We start from the raw sequence: 19511 nt of genomic DNA, 5'->3' as shown, positions 1-19511 counted from the left end.
TAATTTACTATGTCAATTGTTAAAATGGCGTTAACCAAGAATAACATTTATACAAAATTACAAATATGCTCGTAAAGTTAAGTAGAAGTGACAAAAGTTAATTGATTTTGTGATGCTCTTAATATATAAAAATTTGTATATTTGTTCGAATGTATGTCGTGTTTAATATATGTAAAATATAAAAAATTATTATATTAATTTTATGTTAATATATTAAATATAAAATATATATTTTTTAATTTTTATAAAATTTATATATAATTTTTATTAACTTTTAAATTATCTTATTTTATTGTATTTAAAATTATATAATATATATGACTATTGAAAAAAAAAATTTTTTTAAACGAGCTTCAGGTTATTTATTTATTTATTTTAATGTGGTTGGTTGGAGTAAGGCAAATAAAAAAAAGCTCTTTCAACTGGAAAGGTGGATGAATGTGGCTCAATGTCCAGTTGTCGACCAAAACTTTTCACAACCCAATTGGAGTAAAACCACTTAAACATAAATTCCTGGCAAAATCACCCTCAATTTCTCCAATTCTAGAAATAAAATTATGATGCAAGGTGATTACGGTTAGATTTGGATAGATTTAATTTAATTTTTTTTAGATATTATATAATATTATAAATCTATAAAATTTGATTCGAATTAAATTTTCACATAATTTGAATTAGATTTTATTGATTTAATTTAATTTATTAATTTTTATTTTATTTTTTATTTTTATATATTATTTAATATATTTAAATAAATTTTGATATAAATTTATTATTTTGATTTTATAAAAATTTAAATATATATAAAAACTAAAAAATATATATAATTCGATTTGATTCAAATTTTTTTATTTTTATTTTTTGATTTAAAATTTAATATATATATTTAATATTTAAATTTGATTTAAATCAAATAAAAAAAATCAATCCAATCTAAATTAAACTAAATATTATAATTTTAAATCAAATTTTAATTTTCTAAATATTTTCTTTCACCCTTGACATTCCTGCTATAAAATCAACCCCGCTCATGTTTTTCTCATCCTTACACAAACCTTATTATTCTCTTTATATATTTTTGACCAAGTGGTCATTTTTGTTCAATGATGGATTTAGAATTAAACTTTTCCTCAGATAATCAAATCAAACCTTGCTTTTTCTATTCGAAATAATTAAGAACTTTTCTAGGTGAGTTAGTTACGCTGCTGGCACGTTATTTTTACACATATAACATGAGTTAAAATTTGCGCAAAGTTTTTTTTAATGATGATATAAAATATAAAAATTATTGTACTAAATTTACTTTTATATTTTTATTAAAAATTTTAATTATATTATTTTTATATATTTTTTATCACATATTTAAAATTATCAAGTAATTAAAGATATGTCTGAATGATGAGATTAAAAATAATAATAATAATTATTATAATTATTATTAAAAAAATATTATAATTGTCATTAAAAAAATTAATAAAAAATTTATACTAAATAAATTTTATTAAAATTAATATTTAGATTTAATTTACAGTGGTTAAAATTTAATTATTGCACTATTACGTCAAAACGTCCACTAAATATTTTTCGTTCAAAAAAAAAAAAAGAAATCAAGGAAAATCTGAAATTCCCAAAACTTAATACAGCTGGCCTCTCAGCTTACAGCCTGTTACCAAAACAAAACAGGAAAACATGGTGCAAAACTAAAACCTATATAAAACCCCTTTTAAGACTGTTTCAGTTAGTGCTAAAATCCTGGCGCGGGTGTGAACAACGGTTATAGAGCAATGGCGAGAAAATTGTTTGTACAGCAGTCTTCTACAGTTTCTTTGTCTGCGTTTACTCTACGCCGCCCTTTAACCAAAGGCCTCAATCCTCGCAATGATTATATTACTGCAAGAATTAACCGCTTCCCAAATCAGAGTAATTCCAAAGTTGTTTCTGGCTCTGCTTCTGCTTCTATTTCTGCTCTGTGCAGTGTCCGTGGAAACGGAAACCCAAGCACACCAATAGGTTCCTTTAATGAGGTAAGAAAAAAAGTTTTGAATTTTGTTTGGGATCTTAAGAAATATCAAATATTAGCATTTTTTTCTCTAATCTGGCTTGCATTTTATTGTAGTTGATTGAATCTTTGATAAATCGAGTGGATTTAACGGAGTCTGAGGCAGAGGCGTGTCTGGAATTTTTGTTAACTGAAGCTAATGAGGCTCTGATTAGTGCTTTTCTTGTTTTGTTGAGAGCCAAAGGCGAGACCTTTGAAGAAGTAAGTTAATTATTCTTATTGAAAAAGTCAGAGATTTTTCCTGTCAAGTTTTGTCATTGATTGACATATTAATTGAACGTTTAAAGAAAATTAGTGATTTTTATGCAAATGGGTGCTTTTTTTTTTTTTTTTTTTGAATGCGCCAGAATCTGAGTGAAGAATGGCGATGACATTATTATATTTTCTTTTCAAGGTTGTGGGCTTGGCGAGAGCAATGATAAAGCATGCTTGGAAGTTAGAAGGGTTAAATGATGTGGTTGACATTGTTGGAACGGGTGGTGATGGGGCAAATACGGTGAATATTTCCACAGGTGCTTCAATATTGGCTGCAGCTTGTGGTGCAAAAGTTGCCAAGGTGACTGACAATCCCTCAATTTAAAACATTTTATCTTTTTCTTTATCTTTTTTGGGCCTATGGATCAAAATTGGTTGTCCTGCTATAATTACCATAAGGACTGTCTGATTGTCTGTGTCGCAGCAAGGGAACCGATCCAGTTCATCTGCATGTGGAAGTGCTGATGTATTGGAAGCTTTGGGGGTAGTTATTGATTTGGACCCAGAGGTTGGTGCACTTTGAACCATGTCATTTATAGTTGCATTGATGAGATTGTGATGCTAGGCTTTGTCTTCCATGTGGGTCTGAGTTGCATGACAGCCTTTAATAGTGTGAAACATTCCCAGTAGCTCTTCTAGTAATTTTATTATGATCATTGGAAGTAATACTTTTTTGCCCCATTTCGTTTGTCGTTAGTTTAATGTAAATGACAGTAGGCTTTTTGGTGCTGAGTAGTATTTCTCCCAAGCCAGCCTGCAAGGTGCTTAGGTAAAGCTCATTATCCATATTAGCAACTAAAGAACAAAATCTATCTGGCATCTTGGCCTGAATTGCTAAAGCTTTTTTTTTTTGGGGGGGGGGGGGGGGGAGGTAAATGCTCATCAGGCTAATCTTTGGAAAGTATTGAGATTAAATGTTCTGCTATTCCAGTTTCTTACTGAGTTTGAAAAATGTTTTCATAGGAATTTTTATCTTTTTGTTGTGGTAAAATTCACTTAGCTGCAGCAGTAACAATTGCCAGTACTTAACAGATGAATGATATTGCTAATTCTAATATTGCTATCCAAGTAAAATTGAACTACAACTTAAGAAATTCAAGTAAAGTTATATCTTAACAAAAGTTTCGCACATTTCAAGCTGCATTTATATAAAAATATATTAAATCATGTTATAAGTCAGTATATTGTATCATAAAATAAATCATCAAGTAAATGTGTACATGTGATATTAGGCTACACAATGGGAAGTAACACTGTTTCATCTCATAAATATCATTTTAGGGTTTGAATTTAAGATCTCTAAGCAGGAGTCCCAAATTCTAATCATAAAGGTGGCTTTTTGAAGATAAAGTATTTAATTAATTAATATTTTTTATTTGTTTGTTATTTTTTTAATTATATTTTTTATTCCGATTAAAATTTATACATAATTTCTTATATTATTAGTTAGTAGTTATAATGATGAAGTAACGATTAACTAATAGTTAAATAATGTGAATCAAAAAAATTGTGATTGTTTATATTAACATGAATACTACAATTAACATTTGATAAATTTATTAAAGAAATAATTTTTTTATTACTTATATTTAAGTTTTGAATATTTTAAAATCATTTTAATTTTAACTAATGTTAAAAAAATGGAAACGAATGTAGTATACAGCGGCAACAAGTGGGTACCTTGGGCTCGTAGAATTCTAATAAGAGTGCTCAATATCCCATCATGTTGGTTATACCTTATTACATGTTGCTCTTTTTTCCCTTTTCAAAATTTTTGATAGAACAACTTGCTATTTTAATATAATTGCAAAACAAAGCCCATTTGCCCATTATGTTGGTTCTACCAAATTACATATTGCTCCTGTTTGGCTTTCAGTGTGAATGCTGTTTGTTCTTTTATGAAATGGAAATGTGTTTTTATAGAGTTATGATTTCAATCTTTGAGTGTTTACATTTAGTGTGGTCTGCTGTTGAGAATTTATGAATACTTATCCTTACTATTTCCTATTATTTCATATTCAGCATCACAAGATGGAAAGTGTTGAAAGTAATGTTTTGCTATTCTAGTTTCTTAATGAGTTTTAAAAATATTTTTTTGGAGAATGCAAATATATTAGTTGAGGGATTATACTATCTATGACTTTATTTTATGTTCTACATGTATGATTGTAATCCTTTCGTAGGTTATTTTATAATATAGTATTTTGAGTTAGTTTTCAAATATTAGGGCTTTTGTGTTAGTATTGGTATTTTGCGGTGTATTAGGGTTTTGGGTTTAGTTATAAATACCTATGTTATTTAGTTTCAATTAGGTTTTAGATGCTGAATATTGAGTTATTGAGATGTTGAGATATTGAGATTTTCCCCTCTATTTATTCAATCTGTCTACTCCCTGAATTTCCTCTGTTCCTCTCTAATCGTTCTTGTCTGTTTCTAACTTTCTCCTTAAATTTCTATATTCTGTCTCTTCTCCCTACTTGTCCTACATCACATTTTCATAGGAATTTTGATCTTTTGGGTGTGGTAAACTTCACTTACTTGCAGTAGTAACTGCTGCCAGTTCTTAATAGGTGGATAACCCTGTTAGTTCTAATATGGAATACTAATAGAATGCCCAATTTGCAATATCCCATCATGTTGGTTATACCTAATTACATGCTGCTCTTTTGTGCCTTTTCAAAATTTTTAATAGAACAACCTGCTATTGCCCATTTAGCCATCATGTTGGTTCTACCAAATTACATGTTGCTCCTGCTAGGCATTCAGTTTGAATGCTGTTTGTTCTTTATGAAATGAAAATGTTTAGTTATAGAGTTATGCTTTCAATCTTTGGGTCCAATTGGTTAATATTTGGTGTGGCCTGATGTTGAGAATTTATGAAGACTCATCCTTCCTATTTCCTAACATTTCATATTCTGCGTCTCATAGTACAGACTGAAGGTTTTACGTAAAGGATGTTTACTATTACTTCTACCAAAACTTTGTGTGGGCTTCAATAGTTTACATTATGACATTTTAGTCGTGATTATATCATATATGACTTATTCTGATATGGTATCCATGTTTTGTTTGGCTTTTTTTGACATGTATTTTCAACTATATGTAAGTGGAAAATAGAAGGGTTCACTTGCTGGCCCACTCAATTAAATGAATGTAAAATGTGTACCAAATATAATAAATATAACCCTCTATAGATCTTATTCCGGCATTGATCCATTTTTTTCCTTTTCTCCTTTTGTTTTAAAGGGAGTAATGAGCTGTGTGAATGAAGCTGGAATTGGTTTCATGATGGCACCAAAGTACCACCCGGCAATGAAGATTGTGAGCCCTGTTAGAAAGAAGCTAAAGATTAAAACTGTGTTCAATATATTGGGCCCTATGTTGAACCCTGCAAGAGTACCTTTCGCTGTTGTTGGTGTTTACACTGAAGATCTAGTAAGTGTTCTCAACGCCTTGTAGCATTAGTAAATGTATCATGCTCTCTCCCTCCCCACCCTAAAATCTGATATGAAAGAAAGGGAAAATTTCTAAAATTTTGATTTTTTAATGTACCAAAATAATCAGTTTTTTATTCCCTTTTGAGTTACTATTCCTGATAATTTCTTTGATATTGTCCTTGGCTGTGTGCACTACTGATTTCAAATCGTCTACCTTTACAGTGATGCTATAAATTTGCATTTTAGGGCCTAGTTGTCAATTCCTAGTTCCATATGACTTAACTATGAGTCCATTTCCATTTCTGAGATTCTGTAAAACAGACTTTCTTTACCACTCCTTTCAGACCTCATTTTAGTAATGACCGACCCATTTCCTTCCCTTTTCCTATCCCTGAATTGTGATTCGATTGCTGGATTGGGAGTTATTATGTGGATAAATTGGAGGTTTTAGGTTGTTAGCTGCCATCTATGCTGGCTTGAACATCATACGGGGTTGACGTCAAACCTTCTTAGCTAAAATGTCATTCTTTTGGCAACCCTCAATTCATATCCTTATAAATGAAACTATTAGTTGCCAATTTTCCTTTGTTAGGTTCAAAGGTTCTTTGTTAATGTTATAATAAGCTGGCCATTTGTTGATATTCAACTAAAATGATATATGATAAAGCATCTTAGAGTAAGTTCATTTTAGGTTCTAAAATAATGTAGTTTTCAATCATGCGAACTGCAAGAATATACCTTGATTTTGCAATTAGTACCATGTCTTGCTCTTTGTTTGTTTGATTAACATTTGATTAAAGAGATGCGTATTATTGAGGTTGCCCCCAATGTTCCTTGTATTATATTTTGAAAATGCACTCCTGTATATATGATTTTTGTTGCTCACACCCTGTGTTTCAACATCAATCTCTTTATGTTCAGACTGAAGATCACTGAGCCTAACTGTAAGAAGGATGTGCTGTACAATATATCAATTCTCTGTTTTACAAAAGCGAAACTTATCTTTCATATATATGTTCTTTCAAAATAAACAGTTTAATAGAAGTGAATGCAAACTGCATTGAGGCAAAAATGTACGTGAAACAATCTCTTATAGAAATTGAGCTTTCTTGCTCAACACTAATCAAAGCTTTGGAAAGCGGAGAAAGAGGGCATTGGAGAATTTAGGGTTTCTGCCCAATGGTGATGAAGGGTAAAGGGGAATGAGGGGCTTAAACTCTTCCAAAATGTATCTATGTTTGGATCCTCAATGGAACCTTGAGAACACGTAGATATAAATCCAACCCTAACTGGTGTAGCAGATATTATAACCAAGATTGTGTCCACAAACTTTACAGAAAATAAAAGGTAATTACCAATATCACTAAGAGAAAATAGTAAGACATGCATAGTTGGTTGCACACTCAACATGTCAGTGGCACTATAGTCTTCTAGATTCCACCTCAAACTATGATGCGTGGGTCTATTACATGCAATCTTCTGTTTAACTGTCTGACTTGCACAAAAGAATTGCATATATAATAAAGCACTTGCTTTGCTATGTAATTTGATAGTTTGTTCCTTTAATTCAATACTGAGATGAGTTCTAACTTTTTGAGATAGGTTTTCAAAATGGCTAATGCACTTCAACGGTTTGGCATGAAACGAGCCTTAGTTGTGCACTCAGAGGGTTTAGATGAAATGAGTCCCCTTGGTACGCTTCATTTCATTACTTTTTTCCCTTGACACTATCATCAGATCATGTCATCTTTACTCGCAAACTTTTTCACTTTCTAATTCCCGTTTGTGGGTCTAAATCATTACAATCTCACAACATATCTATACAGGGCCTGGGCGAATCCTTGATGTTACTCCAGAGAAAATTGAGAAGTTCTCATTTGATCCGTGTAAGATCTTGTTAGTAATTCATCCTTTTTTGAGACTAGAGAATAGTTGTACCATTGAAGTGAAGTTGAGTCCTTGTTGGATGTGTAAGATATCATGGTATTGAATGGCAGAAACGATTTTACACTGCTGTATTCATACTTTAAAGTGCTTAGAAAATGAGAATGTTTATTCATACTTTAAAGTGCTAAGACAATGAGAATGTTTATTGGACAGTGGAATTCGGTGTTCCACGTTGTACGCTAGATGACCTGCGAGGTGGTGGACCGGGGTACAATGCCGATGTATTGAAGCACATACTCTCAGGGGAAAAAGGGCCCATTGCAGATGCACTTGTATTGCACCCTAAACCACTTCTTTTGTTTCTGTTCTCTCTTTGCATGTGCATTCCATGTCTGTATTCCTTTTCTGGATAATTAGAAGTCTGTAATCATGAAATGATTCTAAGACAATAGCAAAATCTTCAGATTCTTAATGCAGCAGCAGCTCTTCTAGTCAGTGGCCGTGTGAAGTCCCTTGCTGAAGGAGTAGCTTTGGCTCGTGAGACACAATTATCGGGAAAAGCTCTAAACACACTTAATTCATGGATAGACATCTCCAACGTAAGTGAAACCTACTTTCCTCTAGCTTCATTTATGGGGTTGAACTTCTTCTGATATCTTCTCTTCTTCAATGCAGAAAGTGAAAGAAAAGACAATAGTACAATAAAGCTCTGGGCTCTGAAAACTGGATATCTATTTTGAAATTTTGGGATTTCTTTCTACTACAATAAAACATATTTAATATGTTGTTATGTAGTCAACCCCGGAATAAGGGATGTTGTTGTTGCCCAATCCAGGTAAACATCTATGCCTATATATTAAAACTATCCTTGAAGGGGTTTAATTGGGTTTAATTGTTGATAAGTGATTAATATTAAGTAATGACGTGTTAACCCCTTTCACGTTATATAATGATCACTTTACCTTTAATTAAAACATAAGCTAAAATGTAAATAATAAAAAAATTGTTGATAAGTGTCAAATATTAGGCAATGATTGTTTTACTTCTTTCATATTATATAATGATAATTTTACCCTTAATAAAAAATTTAAAATATAAATATTAAAAAGAATAAAATATCCTAAATTTAACGAAGGAAATACACAATTCGATAGTTTCATTTTTTGCAAGTAATAATCAGAAAACAAACCCAATTCACATAGAAAATGCCATAAACTTGGGTAAATAATAATAATTTAAATATTTTTCTAATCCATTTTTTAATTTTTTTAATTTATTTATTTTGTGTATAAATTAAATTTATCAAATTATAAATTTGTAAGAAGAGTAAGATTAAAAAACAATTGAATAATTAAATAATAAAAATATTTATTTAAGAAATAAAACACAATATTTTTTTGGAATAATTAAACAATTAAATAAAAAGTCTATTAAATAAATTTTAATTTCAAATAATTAAAACATAGATAAATATAGATATGTTATTTATCTATTTTATTAAAAAAATGTAGATAAATAATTTAAAAAAAACATAGATATGTTGCTCATTAATTATTACATTTTTATTAAAAATAATTAAAACTAAATTTTCAAATAAATTAGGTAAATATATTTTTTATTAAAATAGAAATTATAAGTAATTTATATTTTAAAATAAAATTTATGTAATCCTGAGTGTACGTAATGGGAGTTCGGGGGTAAGTAAATAGAGCTTTTGATAAATTATTGGTAAATATGTTTGATTTTTGTTTGTTTATATTCATTTTTTTAATTTTAACAAATGATTTTAAATAATATTTTTATGTTTGTTTATTAAATGAACTGAATATAAATAAAGATATGTATGGTTAGTTTATATTCATAAAAAAACTCATTTAAGATTTGTTTAAAACTCTTTCGTTTATTATTCATTTATTAATTGATAACAATAACAACAACAACAATAATAATAATAATAATAATACTTATTTACTTTTTACCCTAATATTCCTATTGCCTTAACCCTTTCTCACTTTCAATTTTTTTTCTCCAACCGTATACATATCTTATTTCCATAGTTATAAAAATTGGATTGGATTGTTGGTCCAATTGTTGAACTGATGAACCAATATTGAAACCAGTTCGATTATGTAATTAGATCAGTTTTACAATTAAATCATTTTGAATCGTTGTGAACAAGCAATTTACATAATAAATCAGTAAATTGAACAATTTTTTTAATCAAATTGATTCAATATCAACTAATAAGTTTAGGTAAAATATGAAAATATTCTTTCAAGTATTTAAAATAATCTAATTAAGCTCTTATACTATTATTTCATCTAAATAAGACTTATTTTCTACTATCAAAATCTTTTTATATTTATATTAAATATATGTTGACATATTTTGAGACATGTGGATAATGACACTATAAAAAAACTTACGCATGTGTAAAAATAAGCAATTTTCAAAAGAAAAGTATCTAACAAAAAATTTAATTGATACCATAATTGAAAATAATTATAAAATAATAATATACAAAATTAATAAAAATAAAACGTTAATAAAAATGATTAATTATTTGACCATGATTGAAAATAATAAATAAAAGAAAATGTGTATATGTAAAATTAATAAAAAAATATACATTCATATTAAAAATATCAAAATGATTTTAATTTTCTTTTTACTAATTTTTATATAAATATAAATATTCCTTTTTGTTAATTTTATATATAGATATTTCTTTTTTATTACATAAAGATTAATTATTATATATTAATAAATAATATTTATATTTTAATAAATATAAAAATTAATTATTATTTATAATTATTTATTAGTTATTATTTATTATATTTATTAAAATATAAATATTATTTCTAACTATTAAAATAGAAAATATAATTTTAAAAAAATGTTAAGTAATTTCATTTTTAACTAATAATTAATTGTTTTATGAATTTTATATTTTAAAAATTGTAGTTTATGATTTATCTTAAAATTTATAGTTTTATGGTTGAATTATTAAATTATAACTTGAATTAAAAGTTTGAATTGTGACTTTTTAAAATATTTATATTTTTTTATAATATTTTTTATTGAACCAATAATTAACTCAATTGACTAGGTTGTTAAACTATTAACCCAATGATACGAGATCTTGAATGGTTTAATGTCTAATTCAGTTCTAATAACTATACTTATTTCTCTTTAGACCTTTCAAACTTCAACTTTATGCTTATTTCTTTATGAACCTTACAAACTTAAACTCTATATCCCGATTCCGTACTCCTTGTCACCATAGTTTCAAATAGAGGTTTTATAGTGGAATAAAAGTCGCGAAATCACAGTTGCACTGCCACTTGCCATCATTATTGGGAAAAATGTGGTTGAAAATTTTAATTACACTTAAAACGGTATGTAGCAATAGCTAAAATATAATATAGTGGGGAATAACGACAATAACAGTTTATTATTATTGCTATCCTCATTTTCCCCATCATCAGTTCAAATTAAAAAAAAAAAAAATTTCAACATAATCTGCCAAGAATCCAAAGAATCAAAATAAAGCAATTAAGACTGCGAAAGCAAAAGCAAAAACAAAAGCAAAAAAATAACTTAGTCTTAGACTTTTAGTTTCAAAATCAATCTAAAAAAGTTAGAAAATATTATCAAATCATTTATCAACCATTCAATCAATAGTAATCCTAACTCAATGCGCAAATTACCCAAATTCATATCTGCTTCAAGTCCTCAATCAACATTTAAGATCAAAACAGGTAAAAGAAAGTTAAATTACGTTTCTTTCTTGTAAAATTACCTTTCTTTCTTGTAAAATTTATGTAGAATAATATTGATTTTTGTGATAATCTGAGAGAGATGAGGTTGAGGTACTTTGTAGGTATTGATATTGACGAGGGTAAGCGAAAGAAAGTGATAGATGCAGAAAAAAAGGGAAGAAAAAGAAGACCTAAATAAGGTTGGATGAGGCTTGAGGCAATGAGGCCATGAAGAAGTTTGAAGATGAAGGATTTTGGTAACCAAAATTTAGGGAAATTTAAGTGGGAAAAGGCTGTTGGTGTGCGACAGGTGCAAAGGGTGGGGTTTTTTTTTTTTTAATTTTGTAATTAATTTTATTAAAATATAAGTTAAAATTTTTAATTTTAAAAATTTTTTTAGATAAAATCTAATTTGAAGGATTGGGGATTTATAATTAACAAAATTAAGAGATTAATAATTTAATATGATATATATAGGGATTTTAGATGAAAATTTTTAATAAAATTTTTTGTATAAGTTAGATGAAAAATAATTAAAATTAAATATTATATTTTAATTTTGTTATTTATTAATTTATGATTTTGTTTTGAAATTTAATAATTTTTTTGTTGTTTTGGAATTTATATTATTGTCAATTTTTTTGCTATTAAATTAATTTTTATTAATTTTTTGTAATTATTGAAGATTTTATTTATTATATATTTGTGATAAATTTTTTTTTTACATCAATTAATGTATCAAAAAGATTAAGTTACTTAAGAGAAAGTTAAATTACTTTTTTTTTATAAAATTTTTATACAATAATGTTGATCTTTATGAGAATCTAACAGAGACGAGATTGAGATACTTTGTAAGCAGTGACATTGATGAGGGTATGCAAGAGAGAGTGAGAGATGCATCAAAAAAGGGAAGAAGAAAAAGATTTGAATAAGTTTGGTTGACTTGAAAAACGCTCGAGGTGACAAGGTCATGAAGAAGTTTGAAGATGAGGGATTTTGGTAACCAAAATTTAGGGGAAAATTTTTTGTTTTAAGGGGGAAGGTGTTGAAGTGGGACAAGTGCGTGGGGGTGGGGCAGGTTTTTTATTTAATTTTATAATTAATTTTATTAAAATATAAGTTTAAAATTTTGTAATTTTAAAAATTTTTTTAGATAAAATCTAATTAGTGGGATTGAGGATTTATAATTGAAAAAAATTAAGAGATTAATAATTCAATATGATATATATAGGAATTTTACATGAAAAATTTTAATAAATTTTTTTGTATAAGTTAAAAGAAAAATAATTAAAATTAAATATTATATTTTGATTTTGTTATTTGTTAATTTATGATTTTGTATTTGAAATTTAATAATTTTTTTGTTGTTTTGGTTTTTTTTTTTTGTCAATTTCTTTGTTATTAAATTAATTCTTATTAATTATTATTATTTTTGTGTAATTATTGAAGATTCTATTTATTATATAATATATTGAAAGTAATATATAAAAAAAGATTAAATTACTTGATAAATTTAGCGTTTTACAATCTATTACTCTTAAGATTAAAAACTAAAAATTAAAAAATTTAATGTAGATTCAATTTTTAATGATGAAATAAGTAATATTAATATTTTTAAATATAGGTTTATTTTGTTTTTATACAAAATAGCAACCATGCCACAACGTAAAGAGTTCCAGAGCAAAGAAGTAGAGGGCATGTCAAGTGATGATATAGGTTGACATTTTGGAATACCAATGCTAAATATTAAAGGAAATGTTTCATGCAAACTTTGTGGTAAAGTTGCAAAAGGAGGAATAACACATTTCAAGGAACACATTGCTCATAAAACTGATAATATTGCATCATGCCCCAACGTTGCTAGTATGTTTTGTTTTTATAATTAATTTGAAAATATTATTATTAATTTCTCAATAAAAATTATAAAATTACATAAGCATGTGCAATTGATTTTTCTCCTTTTTCTTAACATATTATTAATAGGTATATTAAGAGAAAGTATGATGAAACTTCTTCAAGAAAGCAAATAAAAGAAAGTTTATAACAAAAGGAGAAATGATAAATTCTTATCATAACTAAGAGGGGAAGACTATGACTATGAAAGATTTATTGATGAAGACATCACTACTAAACTAGCCATGCGAAATAGTATCCAATCATAATATGAGTGGTATAAAAGATAAGAATTTAAACAAAGAATTGGTATTTGGAGTAACATACATGAAGAGGAACAAAGCTCTTATGGTTCAGTTGCTGAATATTTTAAGGAAAGAACAAGGAAATCAACTCCAAATGATTTTGAATTTTCATTAAGAGGAGCTATACCTGAATTGGTTAGAAGTAAGAGTTCAAAGCAACAAAAAATAAGTGATTTATTTTTAAAGAGATTAAAAAAGAATATAGGTGAATCAATATCAAAATTTTGATATATGATTGATTTTCTTTTTAGGTAACAAACTCTCCATGGTTGCATACTTTGATTTCTATAACAGCATAAGTTGGCCAACATGTGAAACTTTTAACTCCTTATGAGGTCTTAGATGTATATTTAGAGTCTAAATATCAATAAATTTATGAATGGGTTAATGGATTAAAAAATCATTGGAATGAATTGGGTATCATTTTAATGTGTGATGGTTGGACCATCAGCTTGAATCAAATGCATATCATTAATTTTCTTGTTTACTGAAGTAAATAGACAATTTTTTGGAAATCTATAGATGTCTCAAGTGTTCGTAGTAAAGATGCAAACTTTTACTATAGTTTATTAGATGAAGCTGTGAAAGAAATTGAAAAAAAATACATTGTTCGAATAGTCACTGATAATGAACCAGCACTTAAGGTTGCAGAAAAAGACTAATGGAGAAGAGACAACATTTATATTGGACAGCATGTTCAGCTTATTGTTTAAACTTGTGCCTTGAGAATATTGATAAGAAAAAATATGACAAAAGTTTTGGATGATGCAAAGGAAATGATTTGTTTTATATATAATCACTTTTGGACTGTTAATTTAATGAAGAAATATACACAAGAGAAGCAAATACTTTATCTTACTCTTACCTGATTTGCCACTCATTTCATACAATTAGAAGAAACAACGAGGCTAATGTAAGGTTTGAGAGAGATGTTCAACTCAAAAGTTAAGACTTAGTAATTAGTACAATAACTTAAATCTAGTATCTTTTTATGATATCATTGTTTAAAATACTAATTTAAAATATATTACTTTAAAAATTTATTAATGAATATATAGGAATTTAAAGAATCAAAATGAAGATAACAAAAATCATGGCTTGCTTATGAAGCTAAAAAAAATCATTTTGGAAAAAGATTTTTGAAAAAAAGCAAACGATATAATAAAAGTTTATGAGCATTTGGTAAAAGTATTACGTCTTGTGGATGGTGATGAAAAACCAATAATAGGATTTATTTACGAGGCAATGGATAGAGCTAAACAAGCAATTCAACAAAATTATCATTATTATGCTAAATATAAAAAGATTATTGATAACATATAGAGTTTTATGCATTCTAACTTACATTCAGTTGGTAAGTAAATAAAAAATATAGATTGTATTTAAAATATTTATTTATTTTTTATGCTTAAATTGCTTATATATTTATTTTTTATTACTTTAATATAATATTATTATGAATTATGTTTAGGTTCCTATTTACATCCATGATTTCAATTTGAAGTGGAGTATTCTGCAAATGTACTTAAAGAAACATTAAATGGTACAAAAATAGTTATTGAAAGATTAAAACTTTTTATAGATACTCAAATCAGAATGATTAATCAAGTTAGCATTTAATATTATTTTATAACTTTGATATTTATTTTATGTATTAAAAATAGAATTATTTATTTATTTATTATTGTATTTTCAATTAATGTAGTTGCTATTATTTCGAGACAAGCATGAAATATTTGGTACTCCACAAGAACAAAGAGCTTTGAAGTAAATGAATCCAGGTAAATAGTAAATTAAATAATTATAGTTATTTATATTATTTAATTGTATAACACATTCAAATTTAATTGAAATAATTTTATATAGCTAAGTGGTGAATAATATATGACACTTGTATTCCTGAATTACAAAAACTAGCAATCAAAGTGCTTAGTTAAATAGCATTTGTATCAAATTGTGAACGTAATTAAAGCACATTTAGCTATATTCACACGAAAGCAAGAAACAAATTGAAGTTTGAAAGACTTCAGAAACTTGTATATACCTATTATAACATGAGGCTGAGGATGAGACATAAAAAATTAATGAGCATTGATGAGATAAATAATAGTTTTAATCCTATTAGCCTTGACTATATTTTTGAAGATGATGATCCACTAACTATAATGGTTGCAAAAGAAAGAAAATCCTTTGTTAGATGGTCAAAACTTTGATTGGTTGCCTGTAGATAATTCTAATAATGAAATGAATATTGAACAATCACTCCAATCTAAAAAAAAGAATGTGTGATGATGGTGGGGGTTTAAGTCTAGATGATGATGATGGTAATGGTGATGGTGATGGTGCAAATTTTGGTGGTAATATGGATGCAAATCAACTTTACAACCCATTTTGAAGAGAACTTAGGCTTGCTGCTACTAGTGGACTTTTCATTAACATGGCATAATATAGAATAAATCTATTTGCAGAATCTAGTGAAGGTCAAAGTGCATGTATAGTTCTGTCAAAAAGAAAAGGCAAGAAGCACTACTATGATATTTCTAGAGTTTTTTCATCTTCAAGTAGGAGATCAAATTCTAGTAACTTTGAGTATAGTGAATCACCTTTTAGTACTCAAGGATGTTACTATCCATCGACACAATCTAATTTTCAACCTCCTTATGGTTATCCATCTCTATGTAGTTATTATCCACCACAAATGTATCTTTTACCACAAATGTATCTCCCACCACAAATATATCATCCACCTTAAATGTATCAAAAACAAATGCCACAAAGATGGGGATGGAGTCAACTTGGCTCTCAAAGTAAAAATAAAGAATTTGATCCTCCTTATCATTATACATTGTGCTAAACTTTGAAATATATGTTAATAAATATTGTTGATGGAATTTGAAATTATTAGATTTTTAAATTTATAATTTTGTTAAATATAGATACTTGGTATTTAACATATTATGTTTTGCTAATATTTTGATTTGTCTAAAATTAATATTGAATATGAACTTCGCTAAAGTAAAAAATTTATTGCTAAACCAAATATGAACGCTTTATTATAATCTAAATAAAATAGTGAATGGTTTTTTTAAAAAATAAAAAACATAGTGTCATAAATTATTTTAAAAATCATTAAATAAGAGTTTTTATTATTATAATTATAATTATTATATTTTATAACAAATTGTGTAAAATTAAAAAAAAAATTTATGATCACAATGAATTCGACGACCATAATAGTCTTCGTTATATCCAAAAATGTGATAAACATGATGCAATAAAAAATGTAACCGCGATCACTATTTAAATCTCTGCTTATCACCAACTCGCCACTAGCCTTCCTTTCTCTCACTCACATTCGCCATCGCCGGTCCTTTCTCTCACTTTTTATTGCCATCCTCGTTCAATATAAAGCTCTGGAAGCTGGAAACTTTTCTGAAAAATTGGGATTTTTTTCCACTACAATAAGACAGTGGTTCCATGTTGAAGTATTGGAAGCTGGCTGCTCTGAACTTCAAAGGAACTTGGTGGGATCACCTTGCAACAATGCAATAGTTGAATATACCAAACAAAGAAAGTGTTTGCCTTGTAATCACAGACGGAATCATGATCGAGCCTCTATCATGGGCCCTTCAACTATGTTTCTTTCTCCTTTTGCATAGAGTCTCTTCTTCTTATTATATGGGAAAAATATACACCGTCTAGCCTTTTGGTTTCTGTCTTGTTTCATTGCGTTGATTGTTGTTCATCTGTAAATCCCTGGATTCTAAAGTTTTACTTTCATGAATATAATGTTCGATCAAAATCGAAACAATTTCTTTTGGAACCCAGTGAACTGGAATAATAAGTTACCCAAATTAACAAAATGCAGCCCCAAATGTATAGTAGCTTGTACAGTCTGAGAAATTCAGAAGATAGCAAGAATATCAGAGACTGTTTCATACCATTGTTACAAATATTATCGATTGAAAACCATTAGAAAGTCAGTCTACTATGGTTTCATCGGAAATGAGTTTATTCTCTGTAGCAAGGTATGGTCTCAAGTTTCACGCTAATGAACCAGCATTTGTGAGTAGGTTAACATCACAAGCTGACCTGCTTGATGCTTGGCCACAACAGCTGCAATTAGTAAAAGATGTCATTTAACAAAATGAGGTTCATGACTGAATTCAGGATTAAGAATTAAACGTCAAAACTAATACTCATGACATAACCAACAAATGGTGATAGCAATTAAAGGGTAATTGTAGAAATTGCCGAATTGGGCTTACAATCACAGCCACCAATACGTGTTCCTCCAATGAACACATTAGATACTGTCCTCTGCCCATTCCACACAGTCAGAGCTGATTGCATTTCATCATTATCACCTTTAAAAAAAAAAAAAAAACTCACATAATTTCCTCAGTGAGGCTCAAATATATGAAAAAACTGACTTCAATGTGGTTAATTGTTGTTTAAGAAACAGTTGCCTTACTTTCTTCATTCAATTCAATGGTCTCGTAAGAAGCTCCTAACTGCGTAAACAGCCGCTTAACCCTATTGCAATGACCACAATAGGTTTTACTGCAAAGAAGTTAGTTTAGATTAACAAAACATTAGCCCTAGCAATAGCAGCATTCATTATTAATCAAATCCATCCCCGCAGAATATAAATTGGATTGTGATTCTACCGTGTAACCAATACCTGAAGAAAACAGATGGAGTGGAGGAAGCGATCTGCTTGACCTTGTTAAGTGCCATTTGGAATTCTTCATTACTTTTTCTTGCTTGAACTGAAGAAAGAGACCATGGTTTATATACTTTTTTTTTTTTGTGTGTGATGTGGGAGTCCTTTATGAAGCCAAAGGTGAGACCGGGTGTCTCAACTCTCAAGATCGAATTTCATGTAGAGTTTGGTGGCAACTCCAGCTGGTCGGATTCTGCCAGGAAAGAGAAAAAGGGAGGAAATAGGTTTGGTGTTTGACAGACTATGCAAAGATAGCTGAACCCTAAGCAATCAAGCCTTTCACTTAAAAGAAATATACTTTCATAGATTGTTTGATCTAACACCATGATTAGCATTTACTGTAATATATTTATTTAGGCCTAAATTAGCATTTTTGTTGCAATTTGAAAAAAATTGGTTTAAAAAAGTGAGTTTTAAAAATGTGATTAGAAAAATATGATTTAAAAATTTTAAATGTTTAATATTATTGTAAAAAAAATATTGTTGATGTATTGAAATGTTTAAAAAAAAATATGTATAAAATAATATAAATTTAAAGTTACAAAAATAAAAATATAATTATACCTTTTAAAAGTGCTTTTCAACCTCAACCACACTTTCAAAGAGCTTTTGTGTTTGGTTTGTAAAACCATACTTTTTTACTGCAAAGCTCAGATTTTTTATCCTGTTTAGTATTGATGTCGCTATGGAAACGAGTTTTTTCTAGTCAAAATCACTTCTAGACCTCAATGCTAAATAAGCCTTTAGTTTTTTTGGATTCCAACTTTTTTTTAGCTATGCACCACGATAAGTTGTTTGGATGCCATATTATCATTGTGATTGAAAAAAAAAAAAAAATTCCATCGTGCCTCAAAATTTTCACTGCAGGGAAGGGGGTCAGGTGAAAATTTTAGTGAAAATTTTCATTCTCACCACAGTTTCATTTTCCACAAAAGACTCTATTTTATTTTATTTTATTTTTACTTTTGAAACTACAGTGCACTCAAGCCTTTTTTTTTTTTTTCATTTTGTTCATTCTTTTATTTTTTAAAAAATTTATTTGAAACTAAAAATAATTATTATTTTGGTATAAAAACAATAATATTAAATTTCAATTATTTGTTAACTTTATAAATGCCAAATATTATAAAATTTATTATATATTGGCTTTAATCTAATATTTATAATGATAATTTTTTTTACTAT

At 27.8% G+C, this 19511-nt stretch overlaps 1 protein-coding gene and 1 pseudogene across 4 annotated transcripts; one reads left to right on the top strand and one right to left on the bottom strand.

The window, feature by feature from the left end:
- Positions 1-1670: 1670 nt before the first annotated feature.
- Positions 1671-8530, top strand: LOC111289896 (anthranilate phosphoribosyltransferase, chloroplastic-like). 3 transcript variants are annotated; one of them, XM_022881252.2, is made up of 10 exons: positions 1671-2024; positions 2117-2260; positions 2454-2615; positions 2739-2822; positions 5561-5749; positions 7354-7444; positions 7578-7637; positions 7852-7970; positions 8103-8237; positions 8314-8530. In XM_022881252.2, the coding sequence occupies exons 1-10, from the start codon at positions 1785-1787 to the stop codon at positions 8341-8343; spliced, it is 1254 nt and encodes a 417-aa protein (XP_022736987.2). In that variant the 5' UTR covers positions 1671-1784; the 3' UTR covers positions 8344-8530. The 3 variants fall into 3 exon arrangements, 2 of the variants coding, with proteins under 2 accessions (XP_022736987.2, XP_022736989.2); XR_002690243.2 differs by having other exon boundaries at positions 1682-2024; positions 7578-7647; XM_022881254.2 differs by lacking the exon at positions 2739-2822 and having other exon boundaries at positions 1690-2024.
- A 9085-nt stretch (positions 8531-17615) lies between these two features.
- Positions 17616-18418, bottom strand: LOC111289897 (glutaredoxin-like; annotated as a pseudogene). The gene is made up of 4 exons (XR_016346491.1): positions 18285-18418; positions 18075-18163; positions 17869-17967; positions 17616-17716 (listed from the first exon to the last, which is right to left on the bottom strand). The product of XR_016346491.1 is annotated as a glutaredoxin-like (transcript).
- Positions 18419-19511: the final 1093 nt, after the last annotated feature.

Source organism: Durio zibethinus, chromosome 11, assembly GCF_047325235.1.
Source record: "Durio zibethinus cultivar Kanyao isolate XHJ-2024 chromosome 11, ASM4732523v1, whole genome shotgun sequence".
Lineage (NCBI taxonomy): Eukaryota > Viridiplantae > Streptophyta > Magnoliopsida > Malvales > Malvaceae > Durio > Durio zibethinus.
Note: the sequence above shows the minus strand (reverse complement) of the source record. Positions and strands in the feature narration are given on the sequence as shown.